At 45.7% G+C, this 25483-nt stretch overlaps 1 protein-coding gene across 5 annotated transcripts in view; it reads left to right on the top strand.

The window, feature by feature from the left end:
• The window catches only part of LOC140392826 (centrosomal protein of 104 kDa-like), a 493850-nt gene that overhangs the window by 382993 nt on the left and 85374 nt on the right, over positions 1–25483 (top strand). For all 5 annotated transcript variants that reach the window (XR_011935433.1, XM_072478500.1, XM_072478503.1 and 2 more), the window contains one exon: positions 19338–19413. Coding sequence is in view for 4 of the 5 variants with exons in the window: in XM_072478500.1 (XP_072334601.1) it covers positions 19338–19413 (76 nt within the window). In the remaining variant the exon portion in view is untranslated. The remainder of the gene's footprint in view (positions 1–19337; positions 19414–25483) is intronic.

The following is a 25483-nucleotide window of genomic DNA, read 5'->3' on the forward strand; positions in this document are numbered from 1 at the left end:
ACTCCCACACCATCACCACTTCCTGTATGTCGTGAAGTATGGTGACCAGAATTGGAGACACTACACTAATTGTAGCCTACCTTGAACTAAATAAAAAAGGAACATAACTTGCCTCTTTATATGAAATCCAAGACTACTCTCTAAATATGTCCTACTACCTTCAAAGATCGAGCACAAGAGCCACAAGGTCCCTCTTTCCCTCCACATGCACTTCAGAACTGTGCCATTTAATCTATATTGCCTCTTTCTATCCCTTCTGAAAAAATGTAGCACATCACATTTCTTTGTATTTAATTCCATCTGCCACTTGTCTGCCTATTCTGCTCGCTACCTTCTGTCATGTTGCAACTGACTGGTACCATCCTCCAAGTTTGTTATCATTGGCAGGTTTTGAAATTTTAGTCTGTATTTTAATATCCAAATCATTCATGGACACCAAAAAGGCAGTGGACCCAGTATTTTTTTAAATTTACAGTACCCAATTCATTTTTTCCAATTAAGGGGCAATTTAGCGTTGCCAATCCACCTAGCCTGCACATCTTTGGGTCGTGGCGGTGAAACCCACGCAAACACAGGAAGAATGTGCAAACTCCACACGGACAGTGACCCAGAGCTGGGATCGAAACTGGGTTCTCGGTGCTGTGAGGCTGCAGGGCTAACCCACTGCGCCACCGTGCTGCCCCAGTGGACCCAGTATTGACCATGGTGAACACTGCAGTCCACCATCTTCCAGCTGAAAATTATCCATTAACTGTTTCCTGTCCTTAAATCATCATTTTAATCCAAATTGGCAATGACTGCTCTCATTCCATGAGCTTCAACTTTTGTAAACCATCCTTTAATGTGGTACTTCAGCAAATGCTTTCTTAAATCCACATAGTCAATGTCCCTTTCATTCCCTTTGTTTACCTTTATTAATTTATTAAATGATTCAGTTAGATTAATAATGATCTTTATTAGTGTCACAAGTTGGTTTACATTAGCACTGCAATGAAGTTACTGAGAAAGTCTCCTAGTCGCCACACTACGGCGCCTGTTCAGGTACACTGAGGGAGAATTCAGAATGTCCAATTCACTTAAGCACGTCTTTTGGGACTTTTGATTCATAGAATCATAGAAGTTTACAGCATGGAAACAGGCCCTTCGGCCCAACCAGTCCATGCCGCCCAGTTTTTACCATTAAGCTAGTCCCAGTTGCCCGCACTTGGCCCATAACCCTCTATACCCATCTTACCCATGTAACTATCTAAATGCTTTTTAAAAGACACAATTGTACCCGCCTCTACTACTACCTCTGGCAGCCCATTCCAGACACTCACTACCCTCCTGAGTGAAGAAATTGCCCCTCTGGGCCCTTCTGAAACTCTCCCCTCTCACCTTAAACCTATGCCCTCTAGTTTTAGAACTAGTTTGATTAGTTAATGCGATCTGCCTTTTATAATTCCAAGCTGGTTCTAGTTAATTAACTAGAACATCTCCAAGTGTCTGTTAATTATAAGCTTGATTATTGTTTCTAAAACCATATCCAGCACTGATATTGCACTGGCCTGTAGTTAGTAGTTCTTTATTGAACAAGGGTGTCACATTTGCCACTTTCTAATCCTCTGGTGTGCTTCCGTTTCATTTTTTTCTAAATTCACTCTTGAATATAAACTGGGAATATTTGGTACCCAGGACCAACACATTGCAGCATCACATTTCTTGGATGTGGTTCAGTAATATACACTGGGAATTAAATTACATAGAACTGTTAGATTGACAATGAATAACTGACTTGCAACAAACTGTTAGTGCTGTTGAGGAGAAATTTTATTCCTACAAGGTAAAGCCCGAGTATTAAAATGTCTACATAACATCCATAAAATGGCATCCTGCCTGACCTAAGCGGAGCCAGAATGCCTCAATCCCATCAAATCTATAAATATTTATTTTTGAGCTGTATAATTTATTTTATATAAATCACTATTGGTTTTCTGCACTTTGGCGGAAAATTGTTTCATACACTTCTCAAAGTAGTTGCTTCTACCCTCTCCAACTCTGCTTTCTTGCACTAGCCACTGCACAATCCAGTTTCATTTAGCAATATAAAAGAATTCTAAACTTTCTGGATTGGGAATCACTGGTGACCGAGTACATAAGTACCAGTTAAGTTTGCTTTTGACCCATACAGAGGAGTAAGATTCAAGATATGATCCGTACTCTGTTCCATGATTAGTTCACACTCTGCTGCTACTGTTGTGTCTGGGTCTTGGACAAAGATGGGGCATCTGTAGCCATGATGTTTCCACTCATATTTGAAGAATTGTCACTTGATTAAGACATGAAATGGCTGCCAATCATGATGGAATTGATGAGCATGTGTCACTTCTTTCAAGCGTGGAGCAGAATTTAGTGAGGAAAGGAACACTTTTAAGTTAATAGTTTAAAGTATAAATTGAGGTTGTTAATGTGGTTTTAATGCTGCTTTTTGTAAGTTGTTGAAAGTATGTGTCATTTTGAGAAAGGCGTTAGAGAATTTGGTTTTTTCCCAGTTACGGTAATGGTCAAGTCGTCATAGTCCCAGATGACCATAGGCTGCTTTCCCCTTTGAGGTGGTGATTTAACCTAAGGATCACAGCACCTCAGGCCAGGGGCAAGGTGGCGAAAGCAAGGCCTTCATGAATAACCTCAGCCGGTACTGGAACCCATGCTGCTGGCCTCATTCTGCATCACAAAACCAGCTGTCGAGCCAAGTGTGCTATACCGGCCCCAAAGGAGGGTAAGGCTTCCTTCGTCATAAGTAATGCAGGTTAAATACAACACAGGAATGAGGCTCCAGATTTTCTGCACACCTAGTGTTTTGCTTTTATGCTCCAGAAATGAGACTGGTACACGGATTGGAAAATAGTACATACAGGCACATTGTCAGTAGTCGCTCTGGAACCCTTGGCAATCTGGGTGTGTTTGTACGTTCCAGGTGGTATAAATTAAATCTATAGTTCATGTTTAACAATGTATAATGATGAATAATTAATTTAGCAAATATTCATGGGCTGTAAAGAATCAGTGGTTTGTCAAACCCAATAATTTTTCATTTTTTATTTTAAAAAAATTCAGAGTACTCAATTCATTTTTTCCAATTAAGGGGCAATTTAGCATGGCCAATCCACCTATCCTGCACATTTTTGGGTTGTGGGGCGAAACCCACGCAAACACTGGGAGAATATGCATACTCCACACGGACAGTGACCCAGAGCCGGGATCAAACCTGGGACCTCAGCGCCATGAGGCAGCAGGGCTAACCCACTGCGCCACCGTGCTGCCCCAAACCCAATAAATTGACCCAATGTGGTGCATACAATGGGAAAATAATTTCCACGACTATCATTTGGATTTTAGGGGGGGGGGAAACGTTCTGAAGCAGGTACAGCTAAATTCTTGAGAACTTCACTTGCAGCTATGAATTCCTACAGCATTTCCAATTAATTGAAATAAAAGCTTGTTACAGAAATGTACAGGCAATCCAAATTCTAATTGCATAGGATCGACTTCGCAGTATGCCTTTCCATATTTTGGGTTTTATCCCTGCCTTAGAATGTTTGATATGTTCATGCCTTAAGTTATAACAGATTCATGTCCAGCTGCACTTTTGGCCCAGCTTGTCTTTATGATAACATGTTTTTTTTAAATGAGGCCCAATGGTTGCATTGTGACATACCACTTACTGGATTACTGATCTTGGCTGTCTCAATAAGACTCAAAGTCACCATCTTGGAAGTTGCACCTGCTGGAGGCCAATTCCAGATCACTGTTAGTAGGTGTTTGGAACCAAACCGTTGTCAAGTATGGCATATTTAATGCATTTAAAAGCAAATAATTATTTTTCAACATTTTTTTAAAAATTCGTATTTGCTGGTTTCTTAACAGTGAGTACTGTTCCATGCATGTCCTCCGTTACCTCAACCACATAGTTATTTTTGAAATGTGAGCATAAATTAATGTAGAGTTCCATTATTTCAGAAATACAAATCCTCTCGGCATCTGCCCTGTAAAGCAACCTCGGAATCTCTTGTTTTGATAAGATCACTTCTCATTTTTCTAAACTCCAAAGAAGTATAAGCCCAACCTTCTCAATCTTTCTTCATAAGACAAACCCTTTCATCCCAAGAACCTGGTGGACCTTCTCTGAACAGCCTGCAATGCAATTATGTCCCTCCTTAACGGAAGCTAAATCTGTGCACCGTACTCTGCGTGGTCTCACTAATGCCCTGTACAGTTGTAGTAAGACTTCGCTACTTTTATATTCCATCTACCTCGCAATGAGTGACCTTTAAGAGCTCATTCTAGCTTCCTTTAACGGGGCAAATATAATTAAGGCACACTGATGAGTAATATTCATTGCATTCTTACCCAAATTAGAACCTGCAACAGAAAAAGTAGAATTTGCATCTCCATTCCATGGCACTGCAAAATGCATTTGCATGATGTAATTTTCATGTTAAGTAGTAAACTTGCAGAGCAGATCACCTGTCCATCATAGAATTCACCCCTTGTAATATGAAAATCAGGTGGGTCTGTCAAGGGCACAACCCATTCTTCCAACTGGCAGAAGAAATGGCCTCCCATGGTCTCAAATATTTATCAATGGACCACCTGTAATTACTCTTACGTGGGCCTCTCCTTTTCCTCTGAATAGTAATCTGGGGATCTTTAAACTCCAACTGCAGATAACTCATTAACATTCTGTTTTTCTTCTTTTGTTCAGCGACAAGAACTTGTACTTATAAAGCCACTTTAGCATAGAACATACAGTGCAGAAGGAGGCCATTCGGCCCATCAAGTCTGCACCGACCCACTTAAGGCCTCACTTCCACCCTAACCCCGTAACCCAATTACCCCATCTAACCTTTCTGGACACTAAGGGCAATTTAGCATGGCCAATCCACCTAACCTGCACGTCTTTCGACTGTGGGAGGAAACCGGAGCACCCGGAGGGGAAACCCACGCAACACGGGAAAAACGTGCAGACGCCGCACAGACAGTGACCCAGGGCTAGGCCTCTCACGGAACTCATTCTTTGCAATACTCTCTTTGCCATCCTTGAGTTCTCTCTCCACCTCCCCACCCATACAAACGCCATAATCAGTTTGTCCAGTGAGTTGAAAAAGGCCTTGGAGATGTTGATTGGGATGAATCTAAACAGGAAGAGGAACCTGGGCAGCATGTTCATTTTGATCATCTGCATCCTCCCCGCCAGGAAGAGTGGGAGTGTGTACCATCTCTAGGGACCTTTTTAACTTCCTCCGCCAGGCTGGTCAGGTTCCACTTGTGGATCCACATGAGCAGAATTTGTGCCTGGCCTGTTTGAACGGCAGCCCTCCAGCTCTGCCCCTCCCCCTTGCGGGTTCACCGAGCAGCAAGATCGCACTTTTGCTCAAGTTTAGTTTGTAGCTCGAGAAAGTTCCAAACTCTTTCAAGAGCGCCATGATTCTTTCCATGCCACTTCACGGGTCCGAGATGTAGAGGAGCAGGTCATCTGTATGGAGCAAGACTCCGTGCTCTCTGCCCCTCCTCTCTGGATTCCTTTCCAATTCTTTGCCGCCCTCAGTGCGATCGCTAATGGCTCGATCGCTAGGGTGAACAGCAGCGAGGATACCGAGCCTTGTGCCTCTATGCAGCTGGAAGTACTTCGAGTTGGTGGTGTTTGTCCATACGCTCGCCGTGGGAGCATTGTACAGGGGTTTCACCCAGGCGGTCAAGCCTGAACCACTCCAGTACCTGTCGAAGGCCTTTTCAGCGTCCAGGGAGACGCTGACCTCTGGTGTTCTCTCCCCAGGTGAGATCAGATTCAGCAGGCGCCTGATGTTCGAAGTTGGCTGCCTACCCTTGACAATCCACCTCTGGTATGTAGTCCTCCAGCCTTTTGGCTAGGATCTTGGCCAGTGTTTTTGCGTCTATGTTTAGTAGCGAGATGGATCTGTGGGAATCGCCTGCAAGGTCGACAGCGCTTCGGCCACCGCACCCTTCGCAGCTTGTATGTGCGATTTTGTTTCATCTCCGTGTTCCTTTAACTCTTTTAAGAGGAACATCCTCCATCCATCCCCTAGTGAGGGGGGGCTTCTCTTGCGGCAGGTTGGTTCCTCCCACTTTGGTGAGGTCCATGTTACACCGCCTTGTGTGCTGGTCGGCTCAGCCAATTGCTGTTTATCCAGGCTTTTCCCACTCCTGGTCTCCGCACGTCCTCTAGACTGGCTGTTGTTCAGCATTTTTCCTTCTCCCTTTGTTTTGTTGGTGGTGTGGGATGATTTGTATCGTTTGCAGGCATTTTCCGAGCAAAAAGTGCCTATTTTTCAGTTTTGTGGGAGGAGAGCCATCTGATGTACAACTTCAGCACATCCCCGTCACCAGAAGTCCAGGATTATGTATGATTTAAAGGAGAACTAGCAGATGGTGGTGTTCCCATGCATCTGCCTCCCATCTGCTTGACTTTGGAAGATGCTGCCAATTAAGACTTGAAGAGTTGCTGCAGTGAATTTTATTGACGATGCACACTTTTGCCACTTTATGATGATGGAAGGAGTAATTGGAGGATGAGGTCCCGATCAAGTGGGTTACTTTGTCCTGAACAGTGTTGAGCTGTTTGAGTGTTTTTGGATCCACACTCATTCAGGCAACTGGATTGTATTCAAATAGATTTCTCACCCCTTTTAAGTAGTTGATAGGTTTTGGGGAGTCGGGAGGTGAGTCCCTCACTGCAGAATTTCCAGTTCAGACATTCTCTCGTAGCCATGATATTTATATGGCTGGTCCATTTAAGTTTTTGGCCAATGGCAACCCACCCCCAGGATGTCAATGGTGAGTAATTCAGCATTGATAATATAATATAATAATCTTTATTGTCAGAAGTAGGCTTACATTAACACTGCAATTAAGTTACTGTGAAAAGCCCCTAGTCGCCACATTCCGGTGCCTGTTCAGGTACACAGAGGGAGAATTCAGAATGTTCAAATTACCGAACAGCACGTCTTTTGGGACTTGAAGGAGGAAACCGGAGCACCCGGAGGAAACCCACGCAGAATCGGGGAGAACATGCAGACTTCACACAGACAGTGACCCAAGCTGGGAATCGAACCTGGAACCGTGGAGCTGTGAAGGAACAGTGCTACCCACTGTGCTACCGTGCTGCCCAATGAATATTATGGTTAGCAGTTTTCTTGTTGCCTCACCCTTGTCTGGTGCAAATGTCACTAGCTACTTAATCAGCCCAAAACTGAATATTGTCTAGGTTTTGCTGTCTGGGCAGTGACTACTTCAGTTTCTCAAGTTGTGAATGCTACTGAATACAGTGCAAGGATTAGCGAAAATTCCTTCAGACTTTATGCTGAAGGGAAGCCATTGATGACACAGATGAAGATGATTGAGCCTAGAACATTTCCCTGAGTGACTCCTGCAGTGATCCCCTGGTCTCCCAACAACAACAACCATCTTCCGTTTCTTCAATTCATTTACGGGATGTGGGCATTGCAGACTAGGCTAGCATTTATTGCCCATCCGTAGTTGCCCTTGAGAAGATGGTGGTGAGCCACTTTCTTGAACCGCTGCAGTCCCTGAGGTGTAATGCTGTTATGGAGGGAATTCCATGATTTGGGCCCAGCAACAGTAAAGGAGTATCAATATAGTTCCAATTCAGGATGGTGAGTGACTTGAAGGGGAACGTCTGTGTGGTGGTGTTCCCAGGTATCTTCTGTCCTTGTCCTTTCAGATGGTAGAGGTTGTGGGTTTGGAAGATGCTGCCTGAAGAGCCTTGGTGAGTTCCTGCAATGCATCTGTAGATGGTACACATGGCTGCCACTGTTCCTTCGTGTTGGAGGGAATGAATGTTTGAGGAAGGGGTACCAATCAAGCCGGCTGCTTTGTCCTGGATGGTGGAACTTCTTATGTATTATTGGAGCTGCACTCCAGTGGAGAGAATTTTATCATACCCCTGACTAGTGCCTTGTTTTTGGTGGGGAGACTTTGGGGAGTTGGGAGGCGAGTTACTATAGGATCTCTTATTTTATCTTCTAATCAGTCAATAGTCCGGTTGACCACAGTATTGATATGGCTAGTCCAGTTTGGTTTCTGGTGGATGGTGATAGTGGGGGATTCAACTATGATAATGCCATTGAATGTCAAGAGAATCATAGAATTTACAGTCAACTTCATTGCTAATTATTCACTTGAATACACTTGAATACACTTGAATACACTTGAATAAGAACTGAATCAAAAGTTAGAGTCAAAATATCAAACAATACATACAAGGGTCAAACATGTGGCAAAAAAAAAGCATGAAACATAAAAGTTTCAAGAAATCACTTTAAACACAAGAATTCAGCAATGAGTCCTTGACCACGAGGTCTTACTCTTGAGGGAATCCTTATCTATGGTCTAGTCTCATTTACTGGTTTCTAATTCTCAGCTGAGACCTCCTGATTTGTTCAAATAGATGTCTTACTTGGAGGACAATTTATTAATGAAACATTGGCCATTACTTAAGATTAACTGGTATCCGTCAGGAATAATTCGGTGTTTACATGCGCCGCCTTAGGAGAATGGGATTCTCAGGCTATGGCTAGCCATCAACCTTGCTGTAACTAATTATTTGATATATTCTTATTACTAAATGCACTAGAATACAATTCATTATATGAAACATTTGTTGAAACAATTTCTGAATTTCTGCAGACATGACCTTAAAGTTCAATATTTTATTCATTGTCTGAAACAATGACTATCTTTTCGCAGTCATGGCCTTTTGAATACCTCCATACTCTAGCTATGCACTCAATCAGTACCTAAAGATATCAATTTATCAGTTACTCACCACTCAATTCCTATCCTTTGACCCACTCTTTTTTTTAAAAAAATATTTTTTAAATTAAAGTTTTGCAAAGTTTTTCATAATAAATAATAATAATCTTAACACAGCAAAATAGAGTGAACATTAACATAGTGTAAAAAGAGAATATACAATAGCAATTGACTAGATGTGACCCCACGCGCCTCAGTCTTCCCACACCCTCCCAACGGAGCACTCCCCCCCCCCCACTCCCCCACGGGTCGCTGCTGCTGATGTTTTAATTTTCCCTGAGAAGCCATCGGACGGTATTATGCCCCCGCTCAACAGCAGCAGCTCTGTACACTTGGCAAAATTATTTACACACGTAAGCAGGCATCGGTTCGTGGTGTTGTCGCCCCTTGCTTCTCCCAGACGGAGTTCGCTGCCGTCTCGTTCCGCTTCTGCGGCCCTCCCGTCTTCCCGTTTTCTCTGTTTCTGTGGACGTTAAGTTTGTAAACGCTTCCCTGCCTCCCCCCTCCCTGGCTCTCCTCTATTGTTCCGAGTGCGATAATTCCGTCCATGCTGCTCTGTGTATCCGAAATGTCGAGGAGCAGGTCATCTGCATAGAGTGGCTCTGCCTCCCCTTCGGATCCCCCTCCAGCTTTTTGCTGCTCTGAACGCAATTGCTAGTGGTTCGATCGCTAGAGCGAACAGCAGCAGGGAGAGTGGGCATCCTTGTCTGGTGCCCCTGTGCAGCTGGAAGTATCGGGAGTTAGTATTGTTGGTCCGTACGCTCTCTATGGGAGCGTCATATGGGAGCTTTACACAGGAGGTGAACCCTGTTCCAAGCCCGAACCGCTCCAGTACCTCCATGAGGTATTTCCATTCGACTCTGTCGAAGGCCTTTTCTGCATCCAGGGAGACGATCACCTCTGGTGTTCTCTCCCCGGAGGGGGTCATTATCACGTTCAGCAGGCGTCTGATGTTCGAGGTAAGCTGTCTACCTTTGACAAAGCCCGTCTGGTCCTCTGCGACCACCTGAGGTACACAGTCTTCTAACCTTTTGGCCAGGATTTTGGCGTCTGCATTCAGTCGTGAGATGGGTCTGTATGACCCACGTTCCGTTGGGTCTTTGTCTTTCTTAGGTATCAGCGAGATTAAGGCCTGTGCTAGCGTGGGCGGCAGTGTGCCCCTCGCGAACATCTCCCGCAGGTCGCAAATTTTTTGTAGAAGTCGTCGGGTCCCGGCACCTTCCCCGCCTGCATGGAGCTAATGCTGTCCATGATCTCTCCCAGTGCTAGTGGTGCTTTCAAGCCCCTTTTTTTTCCCTCCCCACGACTGGAATGTCCAGTCCATCAAGGAACCGTTTCATCCCAGACTCCCCCATTGGGGGCTCTTGAGGTGTACAGCCCTTGGTAGAAGGCCTTGATGGTTTTGTTGATCTTTTTTTGTTTCTGTTTCTCGTGTGCCTCTGGTATCCCTGATTTGTGCAATTTCTCTGGTGGCTGCCTGCTTTCTCAGCTGGTGTACCAACAGGCGGCTGGCTTTGTCTCCGTGCTCGTATAGGGTCCCACGTGCCTGGCGGAGTTGGTGCATTGCTTTCCTGGTGGAGAGCAGATCAAAGTTCCTTTGTAACTCGTTCCTCTCCACCAGGAGCTCTACGGTCGGGACCTCGGAGTATTTACGGTCTACCTCCAGTATGGAGTCGACCAGCTGCTGCCTCGCCACCCTTTCCTCCCTATCTCTTCGCGCTTTGAAAGCGATGATTTCCCCTCTTAGTACGGCCTTTAGTGCTTCCCAGAACGTGGAGGGTGAGACCTCCCCGTTCTGGTTGTTCTCTGTGTACTCTGCAATGGCCCGTGATAACCTTTGGTTGAAGGCCTTGTCTGCTAGTAGGGCAACGTCCAACCTTCATGTGGGGCATTGGGCCCTGCCCGTCTGCAGCCTCACGTCAATGTAGTGTGGAGCGTGGTCTGATATCACAATTGCGGAGTATTCCACCTTGTCTATCCCCGGAAGCACCGTTTTCCCTACCACAAAGAAGTCAATTCTGGTGTATACGTTGTGTACTGGGGAGAAGAAGGAGAATTCCTTCTCCCCGGGTGGGTGAACCTCCGGGGGTCCACCGCTCCCATCTGTTCCAGAAAGTGACCGTGTTCCCTTGCCATGCTTGAGGTTTTCCCTGTTTTGGGGTTTGACCTGTCTGTCTTTGGGTCCTGTACACAGTTGAAGTCCCCCCCCCCCCCCCCCCCCCCCCCCCCCCATGATTAGTCGATGCGTCGCTATGTCAGGGATTTCTGCCATGGTTTTCTTGATGAAGCTCGTGTCGTCCCAGTTGGGTGCATACACGTTAACTAGTACTACCGGTACCCCATCCAGGGCCCCGCTGACCATGATATACCGTCCCCCTGGGTCTGTAACCGTCTTTGTCGCCCTAAACATCGTCCTCTTGCCGATCAATATCGCCACCCCCCCTCCCCTGGCCCTTGTTCCGTAGCAGGAATGGTAGGTTTGTCCCACCCAGCCCTTTCTTACCCGCAGTCGGTCTTGCTCCCACAGGAGGAAGACTATGTCGGCCCTCATATTTCTTAGGTGGGTGAGGACTCTGGATCTCTTCACTGGGCCGTTGAGTCCCCTTATGTTCCAGGTGACTATCCTGGTGGGGGGGGCTTCTGTCCCCTCGCTCCTGTCGGATTAACCATACTTACCTGGTGGACATGCCCCTGCCCTCCGGGTTTCCCTTTGTTAGGGGGCCGTCCAGGATGGCTGCTGTCACTGCTCTCTTCATGCGGTCGGGTCCCTGTGCTCCAGGGTTTCCCTTTGCCCCGGGGGCACCCGACATGGCCGCCCACTGTGCGTCCGCCATGCGGGTAGTCCCCTGCACTCCGGGGTCTCCCTTCGCCCAGAGACCGTACTGGGTGGGTGCTTGCAGCGATTCCTTGTTTCGAGCCCTTGGTTGTGGCACTTTGTAGCCCAATTCCTTTTCTAGCCCTGTTTGTCCCTCCTTCCCTGTGTCACCCCCTCCCCAGTCTCTCCTTCCCTGTGTTCTCCCCCCCCCCCCCCCTTCCCGGTTACTCCACTTTCCCCCCCCCTTCTCCCTTGTACCCCTCCTTTGTCCCTCTTTCCCCTGTTCCTGTCCCAGTTTGCTCTACCGTCTCTGTTGAGTGGTGTCCCCCCCCCCCCCCCCCCCCCCCACCACCAACCTGGCGCCTTCCCCCCCCTATTGGGGGCGCGCTGCAGCCCTGATTTGTTGCTATGCCCCCGGTGCTCGCTTTCCCGCTAGTATGGTGGCCCCCCTCTTGGGAGTTACTGTCTCGCTTCTCCCCTGCCCGGCCACTACGGTTTTCTGCCCGCTCTTCTCCTATCCTACCCTGCACTCTTCTTGCTTGCTCTCCCTTCTCCGCTACTCTCGTTCCCTCGTGCTGGGGCTTGGCCTCCCACCTGAAGCGGTCCCTCGGGCAGTGGTCTGTTCTTAATTCAGGGTGCGCTCGCCATTGCGGGAGCGAGGGGGCCTGGCTTTGCGCCCCCCCCCCCCCCCCCCCCGTCGGCGTGTTGTTGCACCCTGCCAGGGGCCCCTCATTTCTACCTTCGCTGGTGGTTTTCCAGCCCGTGTTCCTCGACAAACCTGTTTGCTTCGGCAGGGTCTGTAAAGAAGTATTCTCTTTCTTGGTATGTGACCCAGAGTTTCGCTGGGTACAGCATACCAAAACGCACGTTGCTCTTGTGAAGAGCTGCTTTCGCTCTATTAAACTCGGCCTGTCTCCTGCCGAGGTCTGCCCCAATGTCCTCGTAAATTCTAATGGCATGTCCTTCCCATTTGCAGGTTCTGTTTTTCCTGGCCTAGCGTAGGATTGTTTCCCTATCTTGGTACTGGTGCAGTTTAGCTATAACTGCTCTCGGGTGTTCCCCTGCTTTGGGCTTCGGGCGCAGCGACCGGTGTGCTCTGTCCATTTCTGGTGGACTTGGAAAGGTTTTCTTCCACACTAAGTTGCCCAGCATCTCGGCGACTTATGCCGTGGGGCTTCTACCCTCGATCCCCTCTGGTAAGCCCACTATCCTGACATTTTGCCTTCTCGAGCGGTTTTCCTGGTCGTCCACTCTGCCCTTCAGGCTCCACTGTGTTGCGCCCAGTCTCGCCACCTCCCTCTCCAGGGCCATGATCCGGTCGCTCACGTCAGTCGCTGCTTTCTCCAGCTCCTTGATGGTCGCTTCTTGGGCTTCCAGTTTCTTCCATTGGGTGTCCAATTTCTCCTCTGCTCTGCCCAGGGCCTGCCGCACCTCTGCCAGGGCCTTGGCCATTGCACTGCGGTCTCTGTCTGCCCTAGCCTCTGCCTTGTTTACCTGCTGATGTTCCCTCAGCGCATCGGCAAAGGCTGCCTTCCAGTTCCAGCTCCGCCCTGGCCCCAGAGGAGACTGCACTTGTCTGCCCAGCTCTTTTTGATGCGGCGATACTTCCATTCTGCCGCTTTGCTCGCTGATTGGCTCGTCTGAACTGGCTCGCCCATTGCCCCGTCTGCCTTTGGTGCCCCTTCTCCCTCTGCTTTGGCTCCCTTCTGGCATTCTCCGCCCCCCCCCCCCCCTCTTATTTATTTATTTATTCCCCCCCCCCTTCCCTTTTTCTTCTCTCCTTTATCACTCTATTTTTCTCTCTTTTATAAAATTCTTCTCAGGTGATCTTGTTTTAGGTGAGAAGAAGAAAAGGATTGGACGGGCGGTCCCCGCTTCGTTCCCCGCTGCTCGGACCGGGCCGCCGCTCGTCGCACGCTGCGCTCTCCTGCTGGTGGGTGGGAGGGGGAGTGTCGGTCGCTCCTCCGTTCCTTCCTCCCTGCAGGTTCGGCCCCCGCTTCGGTCCTGGCCACCGCTTGTCCTGCTCTGTGCTCTGCTGCCGTGCGTGGGGGCCCAGTTCCCCTGCTCCTGATTTCACGGGAAACTTTAAAAAAAAAAAATCCGGAGGCCCCGACTTCGTGGAACTGCGGGAGCCTTTTTGCTGTGACCGCTCCGCTCACAAACGCCACCGGAAGTCCTTTGACCCATTCTTGTGACCACAGTATTGATATGGCTAGTCCAGTTTGGTTTCTGGTGGATGGTGATAGTGGGGGATTCAACGATGATAATGCCATTGAATGTCAAGAGAATCATAGAATTTACAGTGCAGGAGGCCATTCGGCCCATTGAGTCTGCACCGGCTCTTACAAAGAGCACCCTACTGAAGCCCCTGTAACCCAGTAACCCCCACTTAACCATTTCCTGGACACTAAGGGCAATTTAGCATGGCCAATCCACCTAACCCGCACATCTTTGGACTGTGGGAGGAAACCAGAGCACCCGGAGGAAACCCACGCAGAAACGGGGAGAACGTGCAGACTCTGCACAGGCAATGACCCAGCCGGGAATCCAACCTGGGACCCTGGAGCTGTGGAGCTGCTAACCACTATGCTACCGTGCTGGTTATGGTTAGATTCTCTTGTTGGACTTGTCAGGAACTTGTGTGGCACGAATGTCACCTGCCTCTTGTGAGACCAAGCCTGGCTTTTGTCCAGGTCTTGTATTTGGGAATGGACTGCTTCAATATCTGAGGAGTTGCGAATGGTGCTGAGTATTGTGCAGTCATTAGCAAGCATTTATGAAGGAAGGAAGGTCATTGATGAAGCAACCGATGATGGTTGGACCGAGGACACTACCCTGAGGAACACTATTCTGCAGTGATGTGCTGGGACTGAAATGATTGACCTCCAACCACCACAACCATCTTCCTTTGTGCCAAATATGACCACCAAACTGAGGATTCTCCCCTGGTTTCCATTTACTCCAGTTTTGCTAGAGCTCCTTGATGCCATACTTAGTCACATGCTGTCTTGAGATCAAGGGCAGTCTCTTGCACGTCACCTCTGGCATTCAGCTCTTTTGTCCTTGTTCCAAGTAAGGCTGTATCGAGGTCAGGATATGAGTGTTCGTGGTAGAACTTAAGCTGAGCGTCGGTGAGCAGTTTATTGCTAAGCAAGTACTGCTTGATAGCACAGTTGATGACCCCTTCCATCACTTTAATGATGATCAACAAAAACTGATTAGAGGTGGGGTAGGGGTGGGGGGTGCAGTGATAATTGGCCAGGTTGGATTTGTCCGGTTTCTTGTGTATAAAATATACCTGGGCAATTTTCCACTTTGCTGGATAGATGCCAGTGTTGTAACTGCACTGGATTGTTGCAAATGCTTCAGCTTTATTTTTTGCCTTGATGTGTTGGGCTCTCCCATCATTGAGGATGGAGGATATTTTTGGAGTTGGCTCCAGTGAATTGTTCAGTTGTCCACCATCATTCACAACTGGATGTGGCAGGATTGCAGGGCTTAGATCCCATCCGTTGGTTGTGGGATTGTATCGCTCTATCACTTTTTGGCACACAAGTAGTACAGTATTGTAGCTTCATAAGGTTGGCACCTAATTTTTAAGTATCCCTGGTGGTGCTTCTGGCATGCCCTCCAGCACTCATTGAACCAGGTTTGATCCCCTGGCTTCGTGGTAGTGGTCAAGTGGGGGATATGCTGGGCCATGAGGTTACTGATTGTGTTTGAGTGCAATTCTGCTGCTGCTGATGGCTCACAGTGATACCCAGTCTTGAGTAAAGAGATCCATTCCAAGTCTATCCTATCTAGCATGTAGTCGCACCACACAGCACGATGGAGTGTTTCCTTAATGTGAAGACGCAACTTTGTTTCCACAAGGACTGTGCAGTGGTCACTGTCATGGACAGATGCATCTGTGACAGGCAAGTTGGTGAGGATGACATCAGTATGTTTTTACCTCTTGTTGGTCCCCTCACTACCTGCCGCAGTCCCAGTGCAGCAGCCAATGGACCTGGACAGTTCGGTCTGTGGTGGTACTACCCAGCCACTTTTGGTGATGGACATTGAAGTTCCCCACCCAGAGTACATTCTGTGTCCTTTGCCACCCTCCGTGCTTCCTCAAAGTGGTGTTCAACATGTTGGGAGTACTGATCCATCGTTATGGAGTGACCGTATGTAGTAATCAGCAGGAGGTTTCCTTGGTTCTGGTGCCATGTGACTTCATGGGGTCCAGAGTCGATGTTGAGAACTCGCAGTGCAACTGCCTCCCAACTGGATACAGCTATGCCGACACCTCTGCTGGGTCTGCCAATGGGCCAAGACATACCCAGCGATGATGGTGTCTGGGACATACATTATCTATAAGGTAGAAATCAGAAAATATGACCGTCGGTCTGATACTTTTCTGTGAGACAGATCTCCCAATTTTGGCACAAGCCTCCATATGTCAGTATGGAGGATTTTGCAAGGCATTGATGAGCAAGGTATTGCTGAGTAAGTTTTGCTTGATAGTACTGTCAGCGATGCCTTCCATCACTTGCTGATTGAGAACAGACTAATGGAGGAACTAATTAGCTAGATTCAAGTTATTCTGTTTCCAAATGGGCAATTGTCCACGACATTAGGTAAATTCCAGTCTTTTAACTGTCTTGGAACAACCTGGCTAACAGCACAGCTAATTTTGGAGTGCGAGTCTTCAGTACTATCAATAAGAGGTTGTCTGGGCCCACTACTGTCTCACGACTGCATTGGAATGTCAGTTTAGATTATATATTTAACTCCACAGCCTTTTAACTCTGAGATTGCAACTAACTGATGCTGGAAATTGATTCTGTAAAATGTAAATTTGCCTACTGACTTGTGTCTGGCTAAGGAACAGGTTCCCATTTGTTTTGTATGAGCGTAGTGGTGCTAAGTCACACTGACATAGTCAGTATTTCCTCCTTTTGTCAAGCCCTTCCCTGAGCAAAACCAGAGACTGTACTTGTATTTACATGTTCTATAAGTAAAAGGACTATTTCTTAGACTTTCACCAAAAATTAATGCAAAAGCAAAATACTGCTGATGTTGGAAATCTGAAATTAAAACAACATTCTCAACTCGGGGCAGACCACATCTGTGGGAGGGTCAAACAACAGTTACCTTCCTTTCAACATCATTGCCTTCATGATAGGCTATTGACCTAACATTACTGTTTTTTTTCTCTCTCTGCTGATGCTGTTCTTGGTATTTTCAGGATTTCCTGTTTGTAATTGCACCAAATATTATTGTTTGGACGTTACCGTTTTATCCAAACTCTGCTGGCCTTGGGCCCGAAACAGACAAGGATACGCAGAATTCTGTATTATATTTTCCCAGTTTGACCATTTAAACTCTGAAAGAAATTCCTTCTTTGAAAAAACTGTAGTTCAGGATAGCCTCAACCATTATTTTTGTATCCACAAATGCTTTATTCCCTCATCTCTCCACTGAACATTGGTGAGTCAAATGTCAACCATGGTTCAGTTGATAACACTCTCACCTCTGAGTCAGAATGATGTGGATTGAGTCCAACCCCCAGAGACTGGAGTACAAAAATCTAGGCTGACATTCCAGTGCAGTATTGCGGGAGTGCTGCATTGTCAGAGGTCCTGTGTTTCAGATGAGTTGTCCACCAAAGGCCCTATCTGCCTTTGGTGGAAATAGAAGATCCTTTGGCACTTCTTTGAGCTAGCGCAGTGGAGTTACCTTCACTGTCCTGGCCAGTATTTATCCTCCAAGCAACATCAAAATTAATTATCTGGTCGTGATAACATTGCTATTGTGGAAAGTTGCAATTTTCCTACATTACAGCATCAAAAGTATTTGGTTGATTTTAAACCACAATGCTGGCATCTAGAGGTAATGAAAGATGCTTTTACCACAAGTCTGCCTTTCTTTCCCTTTTAACTCCGGGGAAGTCACTTGGTAGATGATTGAGATAGTATCCTACCTGCAGATTGGCTGGCTTGGCCTGTCAATAGATAGTTTGCTATTCCTTGGAGTGCTGACAGTGAGAGGTAGGAGACCAAGAGACATCCAGTGTGATGGACTGTATTATCAAACTGAAACAATTTATTGCATTGAACTTGGATAATAAACCATCCATGAAGTTTTATCACATAATCTGAGCCATATTGTTGCACTATGGTGTGGAATATATAAGTTGAGTACTTGTTTTTTCAATGTAGATTTTTAATCTAATTGGTGTCAGTTCATTAGGTTAGTTGCGTTATGCCGATATAAGGGGTATTTTTTAGCTGAGTGCCTTGGTCATGAAGACCTGTGAACTGTAGAACTGTTCTCCACATTTTCCTTTGGCTATGTGCCCCTAGTTTCTATCTAGTTAATTGGAAGGTCAACAGGAAAGGATCTCCACTTTGCTTTGCTCTGTATTTAACAGTTGCATTAGTGGCATAGGCAAGGTATGGCCTTCGATGCTAATGGAGACATGGGGTTTGCTGTTTTTAATGTAATTCATAATGGGCCATGTCCTTGGGTTTTCGGAGTGCTACCCATTAGCCAGTGGCAGTACACAAATACAAAAAAGCTAAGCTGGAAATATTTGTAGCAGAAAAAGACTTGGAACCACGGAACCTGACTTGTAGCAGGGTGACATGACAGGAATGTACTGAGAAGAATGTGACTTGACAATTTCGGTAATCGATAATTTGAGGTGTTCAACCATATTTGAGGATTAAATTGCATCCAGTTTTTATATATGTAATTTGTTTACAGGGCACTTTTTGAAAAATTAAATTATATTGTATCCTGTGGGTGCATTTGGTCCAACATGAGTGATTTCATAGAATCTACAGTGCAGAAGGAGGCCATTCGGCCCATCGAGTCTGCACCGGCTCTTGGAAAGAGCACCCTACCCAAGGTCAACACCTCCACCCTATCCCCATAACCCAGTAACCCCACCCAACACTAAGGGCAATTTATCATGGCCAATCCACCTAACCTGCACATCTTTTGGACGGTGGGAGGAAACCGGAGCACCCGGAGGAGACCCACGCACACACCGGGTGGATGTGCAGACTCCACACAGACAGCGACCCAAGCCGGAATCGAACCTGGGACCCTGGAGCTGTGAAGCAATTGTGCTATCCACAAGGCTACCGTGCTGCCATTTAAGTACTTCATAACTTTATTAACTTGATATTGGCTGAAATTTTGGATTCTCTTATTTATAATATACTGTGCACCATGCAACTTTTTTAGAGGATGGATATTTTTTACAATGTCAGATTACATAGTCAATTTTAAGATGACTGTTCCCCAAAGCAAGGGAGATAAAAATCAGCTATATTATATGTTTAGTCTAACTGTTCAAGTTAAGCAGGGATTCAAGTGGTATAAGTACACTCATGGAGAGAGAATAGAAGTATGCCAATCTGTCTGTTCTGATTGCTAGTTTCAGTTCAAAATTCTGTGCTAGAATATCAATCAATTTCTGTCTTGATTCCTTCCAGGCAGTGTAAATTAACTGTAAAAGATGCCAATTTAAATGAAGTTCTATATAACTAACTGATCTATGATAAGCAATAATGTGCTTATTAGTTAATGTGAGGTTGAAGTAACTTTCATTATTAAATTTGAAATTAGTTTCAGCCCATATTGACTGCTGAAAATATAATTTGTTGTTGTTTATGAAAAGCATCGTTTTTTTTCATAGATCGTGGAAATAAAGCTTCAGCCCTGCCGTCAGGGGTGCGGGATGACCAGTCTTCAGTGACAAATTATTTGGATAAGTAAGTCCACATTTTACTTTGTCTGTAACTCATTTTCATCCAGCCTCCTTTGCACAAAGCCTTTGGTTCAATTTCCTCATTAACTTAAGCAGGCTGAGTGCCATTGTATTACACACATAAGGATCAGTTTGGAAGTACCCGAGTGCATATATTACCAATACGTAGAGTTGTGAGTGAAGTTGTAGGGAATTTCAGATAAATGTTGCCACTTAAAATTCAGTTATTGTGTGCAATCACTTTTTTCAGTGTCCAGTCCTTTAGACTGCGGCTGCTAATGTCTGATATTGGATTACTGAACAAGGCCTGCTTGGGACCTTTCAGCTGTCTATGGGGTACTTTGCCTCAGATCCCCATTCATTTGTGTGCTGTTCTGTATTTTAATGTAAAAGTTTGACAAGTTTATTCCGAGACTTTCGGGCTTAATTTTAGGATGAAAGAGTGGAACAGTTTACTCTGGATTGAAAGCAAGCAGATTTAGGAATCAGCTGGTGTGGAAAATTTGGGCTGTTTGTTCACTGCCAATCAATAATGGTAAAGTGCCTCAGTACTGGCATGAAGTCTGCCTGAAAGCTAGTTTTAATTCATAGTTTGGACAGACTATAGTAGCAAATGCAAGTCATATTTCAGAACAACTTATATTTCTGGCTGACACTGAATGGGCTATTGTCTTAAACCAGTGGGGAATTGTCCTGAATTGAACAGGCTTTTTGTAGAATATGGACAGAGAAATGGGTGCCTTATTTTATCAAATGTTTATGCATTATTTATCTCCAGTGCATTGACACTAACTTGCCAGCTAGAATCCATTGAACATTTTGTTACTGATTTGACAACTGCTTGTCTGAAGAAATGAAGAACATTAGTCTAGTCCTAAAGCAATAGAAATTTTATTTACTTGGTTTAATTATATTACATGCACAGTCAGATTAAAGTCACCTGATCTACAAGACTGTATTGCAGCTTTGTAATTACAATGTAACATCAGACGTTGCTGTTACTTATTTATTTGTGAGCTCATTTTTCCTGTTCTTTGCCCTGCCTGTACACATGTTGGCCCCATAGTTTTCTTTCATTCCCTTCATTCTGAAACAAAGGTGTGGGTTCCATGTATTTCTGTCACACTCTGTACATTACCCAAATTAATCTTATATATATGTAGGCCAGATGATTAATATAGGAATGATGTTCACCTACAGGATATCAAAATGTTCGCTGAAAAGTATGCGGAATGGGAACCCGCACAGTTTACCCCATTAAAAATTAAAGACTTGCATTTATGTAGCACCGTTAACAATCACTGAATGTCTCAGCACTTTGCAGTCAATGAAGTACTTTAGGCACTGGGTTTGGGGAAAAGTGGAGCTGCTGAGTGAGTGGATGGATGAAGAGGGGCGTACTGTATGTTGTGCAAGGATCCTCCTGTTAATCCCTGTTTGTCCCATGTTTATTCCCTTTAATTTCTTTGGTTTAGCTTTTATGATTTTTGTACCTAGACAATTATTGGGACCTACACCTTTAAGATGAGATTTGATTTATTATTGTCACATGTATTAGTATACAGTGAAAAGTATTGTTTCTTGCATGCTGTACAAACAATGCATACCGTACATAGGGAAGGAAGGTAACACTGCAGAATATAATGTTAGTTATAGCAAGGTGTAGAGAAAAGATCAACTTAATACGAGGTAGGTCCATTCAAAAGTCTGATGGCAGTAGGGAAGAAGCTGTTCTTGAGTTGGTTGGTACGTGACCTCAAACTTTGGTATCTTTTTCCTGACGGAAGAAGGTGGAAGAGAGTATGTCCGGGGTGCGTGGGGTCCTTAATTATGCTGGCTTTCTGAAGCAGCGGGAATTATAGATAGAGTCAATGGATGGGAGGCTGGTTTGCGTGATGGACTGGGCTACATTCACAACCTTTTGTAGTTTCCTGCGTTCTTGGGCAGAGCAGGCTCCAAGATGGACTTCACCTTTAATTTTTTTTTAAAACCTATAGGCTGTGCTGTTGATCTGACATCAGTGATGACCGCAACTTGATGGACTTAGTTGTTGGCCAATAGACTGTTTCAGATTGTTGGGACTTATCAGTGGATCGTGCTGATTGGTCAGGTTATTCTCTGGGATGTTCAGGGTGTCAAACTCACCAGAGCTTGCAGATAAGCTCAGGGGCCAATGTTCTGGTTTTCGCCTCACTGTTTGTCCGGAGGAGAGTGCTGTTAGAGTGGAGGTTGGCGTTTCCACTCAGTGCCTTGGTGTGGCTGGGAGACCTGATGAAATTCCTATACCTTACTAACGTCAAGTACAGCGTGAGGGGAGCATTTGAGGGGTTCTATCGGAGTTGGCAGCTGTTTATTGATGATTTCAAGGAATTGGTCATCATTAGTTGTTGGGGGGAGATTGGACGGAGCGAGGGGTTAGATTGTGCGTTGGGTTGTGGTATGTTTTTATGTATGTAAATGTGTTTATTCTTGTTATTTAGTGTTGTATAATTTGAATAAAAAGTTGTTTTCAAAAACTATTACCCTACCCTACTCAATCAAGATAAGCTAGGAGCAACGGCATCCTTAAAATAGTGACTGACAGGTCAAGGATACTCACATTTGCTCCCTTTCTCTAACCAAAACCACTTACTACTCCAAAACCTCCTTGAAAAAGAGAAAGGACTCAACTCCTTAGACTTGACCCTCACCCACATCTGATTCATAATGCAAAGAACTGTTGGCTATTTTGGGTACAATACTGAGACCGTCTCACTAACTGCCACTGCTTCGCTGACCTATTTCCAATCTCCAGACTTCCATCTGACCATTCCTTCACCATTGTACTTCTGCAGTTTCTTCCCCACTACCACTACCCTCAGCCATTCATCTTATCCAAAAATGCGTCTGCCTCAAAGTTCTTTTGCACCCTTAGCACTGACTTCCCAACTTTGTTTCTTTCCGCTCAATTGTTGATATTACAAGCCTGTCTCCCTTGTCCTGCTGGACATTCAAAACTTCTCTATTCCTTACAAAACACCCAATTTTTCCACACTCAAGATATTGTTGATCTCAATGCTCCCCTTCCCCTCCAGTCCTTCCCCACCAGATCTTGAATTCATTGCTACCTCACAACTTAGTTTCCACCTTCCCTGCTCCTCTCCAAGCTGGTACTGATGCCGTCTGAATTAAGTCACAGATATCCACTGTACTCATTCTCCTCGTGCTCATACTTCTCAATCTCTACTGCTTTCAAAACTGTTGATCCCTCCATCTTCCTCCCAACATCTCATATGGGGATGGGAGCGCTGAGAAGATGTGCTGAGCTCAGTGAGTTGCCTTCTGTCGCTTATGCTGCATTGCCTGCCAATGCCCCATCACTTCATTAAATTCTAGTCTTCGCGTCTTGGGGCTTGGTAACTCAAATGCTCTGCAGTCTGGTCTGTCCCTACCAATAGTGCATAGGCTTCAACTCATCTGAATTGGTGCAGCCAGCATCCTCGCCTATCCCACATTCTGCATCCCTGTTCTCTCCATCCTTGCATGCACAAAGGCAAACACCTCTCCAAGCTCCAGTGGCTCCCAATGTCCCCCATCACGTTGAGTTCAATTGTCTCATTTCTAATCATTCCACTTCCTTGCCCAACAATAACAATATAATTTACCTGTGCCCTACATTGCTGCATGCACCTTCTGCTAACTGGATTCTATTTTGTTCCCTTTGTGTTCTGCACTTCACCTAGTTCCCATTGTGCCACCATTCGATGTTCACTTGGTTCAGCCACCCTCCTCTGTGTTGTCACTACTTTTGTCAACCTCAAAATCATCAAGCTAATCTTTTTAGTTCTCCCGCCTAGCCGCCTCATTTTTCTCCCCTTTACTTTGCTTGGTGTCTTATTGCAGCTAAGCAGTGCATTTAAATGCAAGAAATGCATGGTAACATATTGGTTAGCATTATGGCTTCACAGCACCAGGGTCCCAGGTTCGATTACCGGCTTGGGTCACTGTCTGTGCAGAATCTGCACGTTCTCCCCGTGTCTGCTTGGAATCCCTCCGGGTGCTACGGTTTCCTCCCACAAGTCCCGAAAGATGTGCTATTAGGTCATTTGGACATTCTGAATTCTCCCTCTGTGTACCCGAATAGGCGCCGGAATGTGGCGACTAGGGGCTTTTCAGAGTAACTTCATTGCAGTGTTAATGTAAGCCTATTTGTGACATAAATTTTTTTTTAATTTTAAGAAATTGTTAATTGCCTGCATCACTGGGATCATGACAATTGAATCCCTTTTAATCCCATGTAGTGACAATTAAATTAAATTTGTGTGCTGTACGCATAAACAGTCGGACAATTGTTATTTTAATTGTCATGTAAAACATTGACATGGTAACATAGTGGTAGTGTTAGAGTGGGGGTCGTTTGCTTAGTTGGCTCAACGGCTGGTTCATGATGTGGAGCGACACCAACGGCATGGGTTCAATTCCCATACCAGCTGAGTTATCCATTACGGCCCCACTTTCTCAACTTTGCCCCTCGCCAGAGGTGTGGTGATCCTCCGGTTAAATCACCACCAGTCAGCTCTCTCTCTCAAAAAAAAGGAAGAGCAGCCTATGATCCTTGGGGATTATGGCAATTCTCATTTCACTGGACGGGTATTCCAGAGGTCTATAATAATGCAACATAGACAGGGTTGAAATCCCACCATGGCAGCTTGAAGGAATTTAATTTCCATGAGTAAATCTGGAATAAAATGCTAGTGTCACTAATAAAATCTATTGGAATGTTCCAAAACCCATCTGATTCACGAGTGTTCTTCAGGGCAGGAAATCTACTGCCGTTACCTGGTCCGGCCTACATGGGAGGGAATCCACGCGTACACGGGGGGAAAGTGCAAACTCCACACAGAGTCACCCAAGCCGGTTGGGCAGCAGTCCAACCACTAAAAGCTATTTCTGTTTGAAGTAAATAGAAACCTTGCGGATCCAAGGATCTGAAGGGGTTTAAAGCCTTGTGATATCTTTTTGGCTTTCTATTAAGTTATATCTGCTGCTTTCTAAATACCTGACTGAGGCAGCAGGTGTAAGGCATAGGTAAGGGAAAAAACAGTGATTTTGTTTCACTTTCTGACTGGTCTGCTCTTTAGCTTCCAGGCAGAGGTGACTGTTGGGGGGTTCCTTGCAGGGAGGGGGGGGGGTTCCTTGCTGTGCGTGGTTCCCTGCTATGGGAGGGGTAGAGAGCTGTGGGGGGAGTGAGTAGGATTTGAGGGAGGGGGAGCTTTCTAGTGGACTTAATTGCTTGGCCCACCATGAGGTTCACTGCGTCAGGGTCTCGCTGGCAAATGTTGCACCAATCCAATCCATGCCCAGGTGAATCCCAGCCCAGTGGGCCAGAGAATAGTATGTCTGACGGGGGGGGTACGCGGCTTTCCTCTCGACAGGAAATCAGGTACCGGGTTCAACTCTTTCAGTGCAACCAACTCTTGCCATCAAGCGGAAGGGATAAAATAATAAATACGCTGCAAATGTGTCATTTTGACCTCTTTACATGCTCCCGCTGGTGTGGGGCGTGAGCCTATGATGCCAGTGGACGACCGGAGCACCGCAAACGGGCACCGATCCTGTTTTTCCCCCATACTGGATTATCCGCTGCATCGGGAGCTCCGCTACTAGCGGCGGACAGTGGAGAATCCCAGCCTCTGAAGTGGAAAGCTCAAAAACTGACACATAGAAGCTGTGCAAGCTGACCTCAATAGTTTTCTTCCAGTGCTATTTGGCACTAGGTAAGAGATCGTTTATTATTTAAAAATATAATAATTTAAAGGTCATCTGCAGTATGCTTAACTGGCAAGGTGACCGTGTACCTTTCTGTTTGTAGCCCTATTTTTACTCTGATTGATACAATGAGCATAAATATTCTGTCCTGTGTTGCATCGGAAAGGGTGAAAGCGTTGTGACTTATGCTGGAATATTTATTACAATTATTTATGATATCAATTGGGAAAAGTTTCTTTAATCTAGTGTATGCAGTCCATTAGACTCTGGTACAAGAAACTGTTTGATTTGTTAGGTTTATTCAACTTACATATGATCATTTCTGG

The sequence above is a fragment of the Scyliorhinus torazame genome, chromosome 16, assembly GCF_047496885.1.
Source record: "Scyliorhinus torazame isolate Kashiwa2021f chromosome 16, sScyTor2.1, whole genome shotgun sequence".
Classification (NCBI taxonomy): Eukaryota; Metazoa; Chordata; class Chondrichthyes; order Carcharhiniformes; family Scyliorhinidae; genus Scyliorhinus; species Scyliorhinus torazame.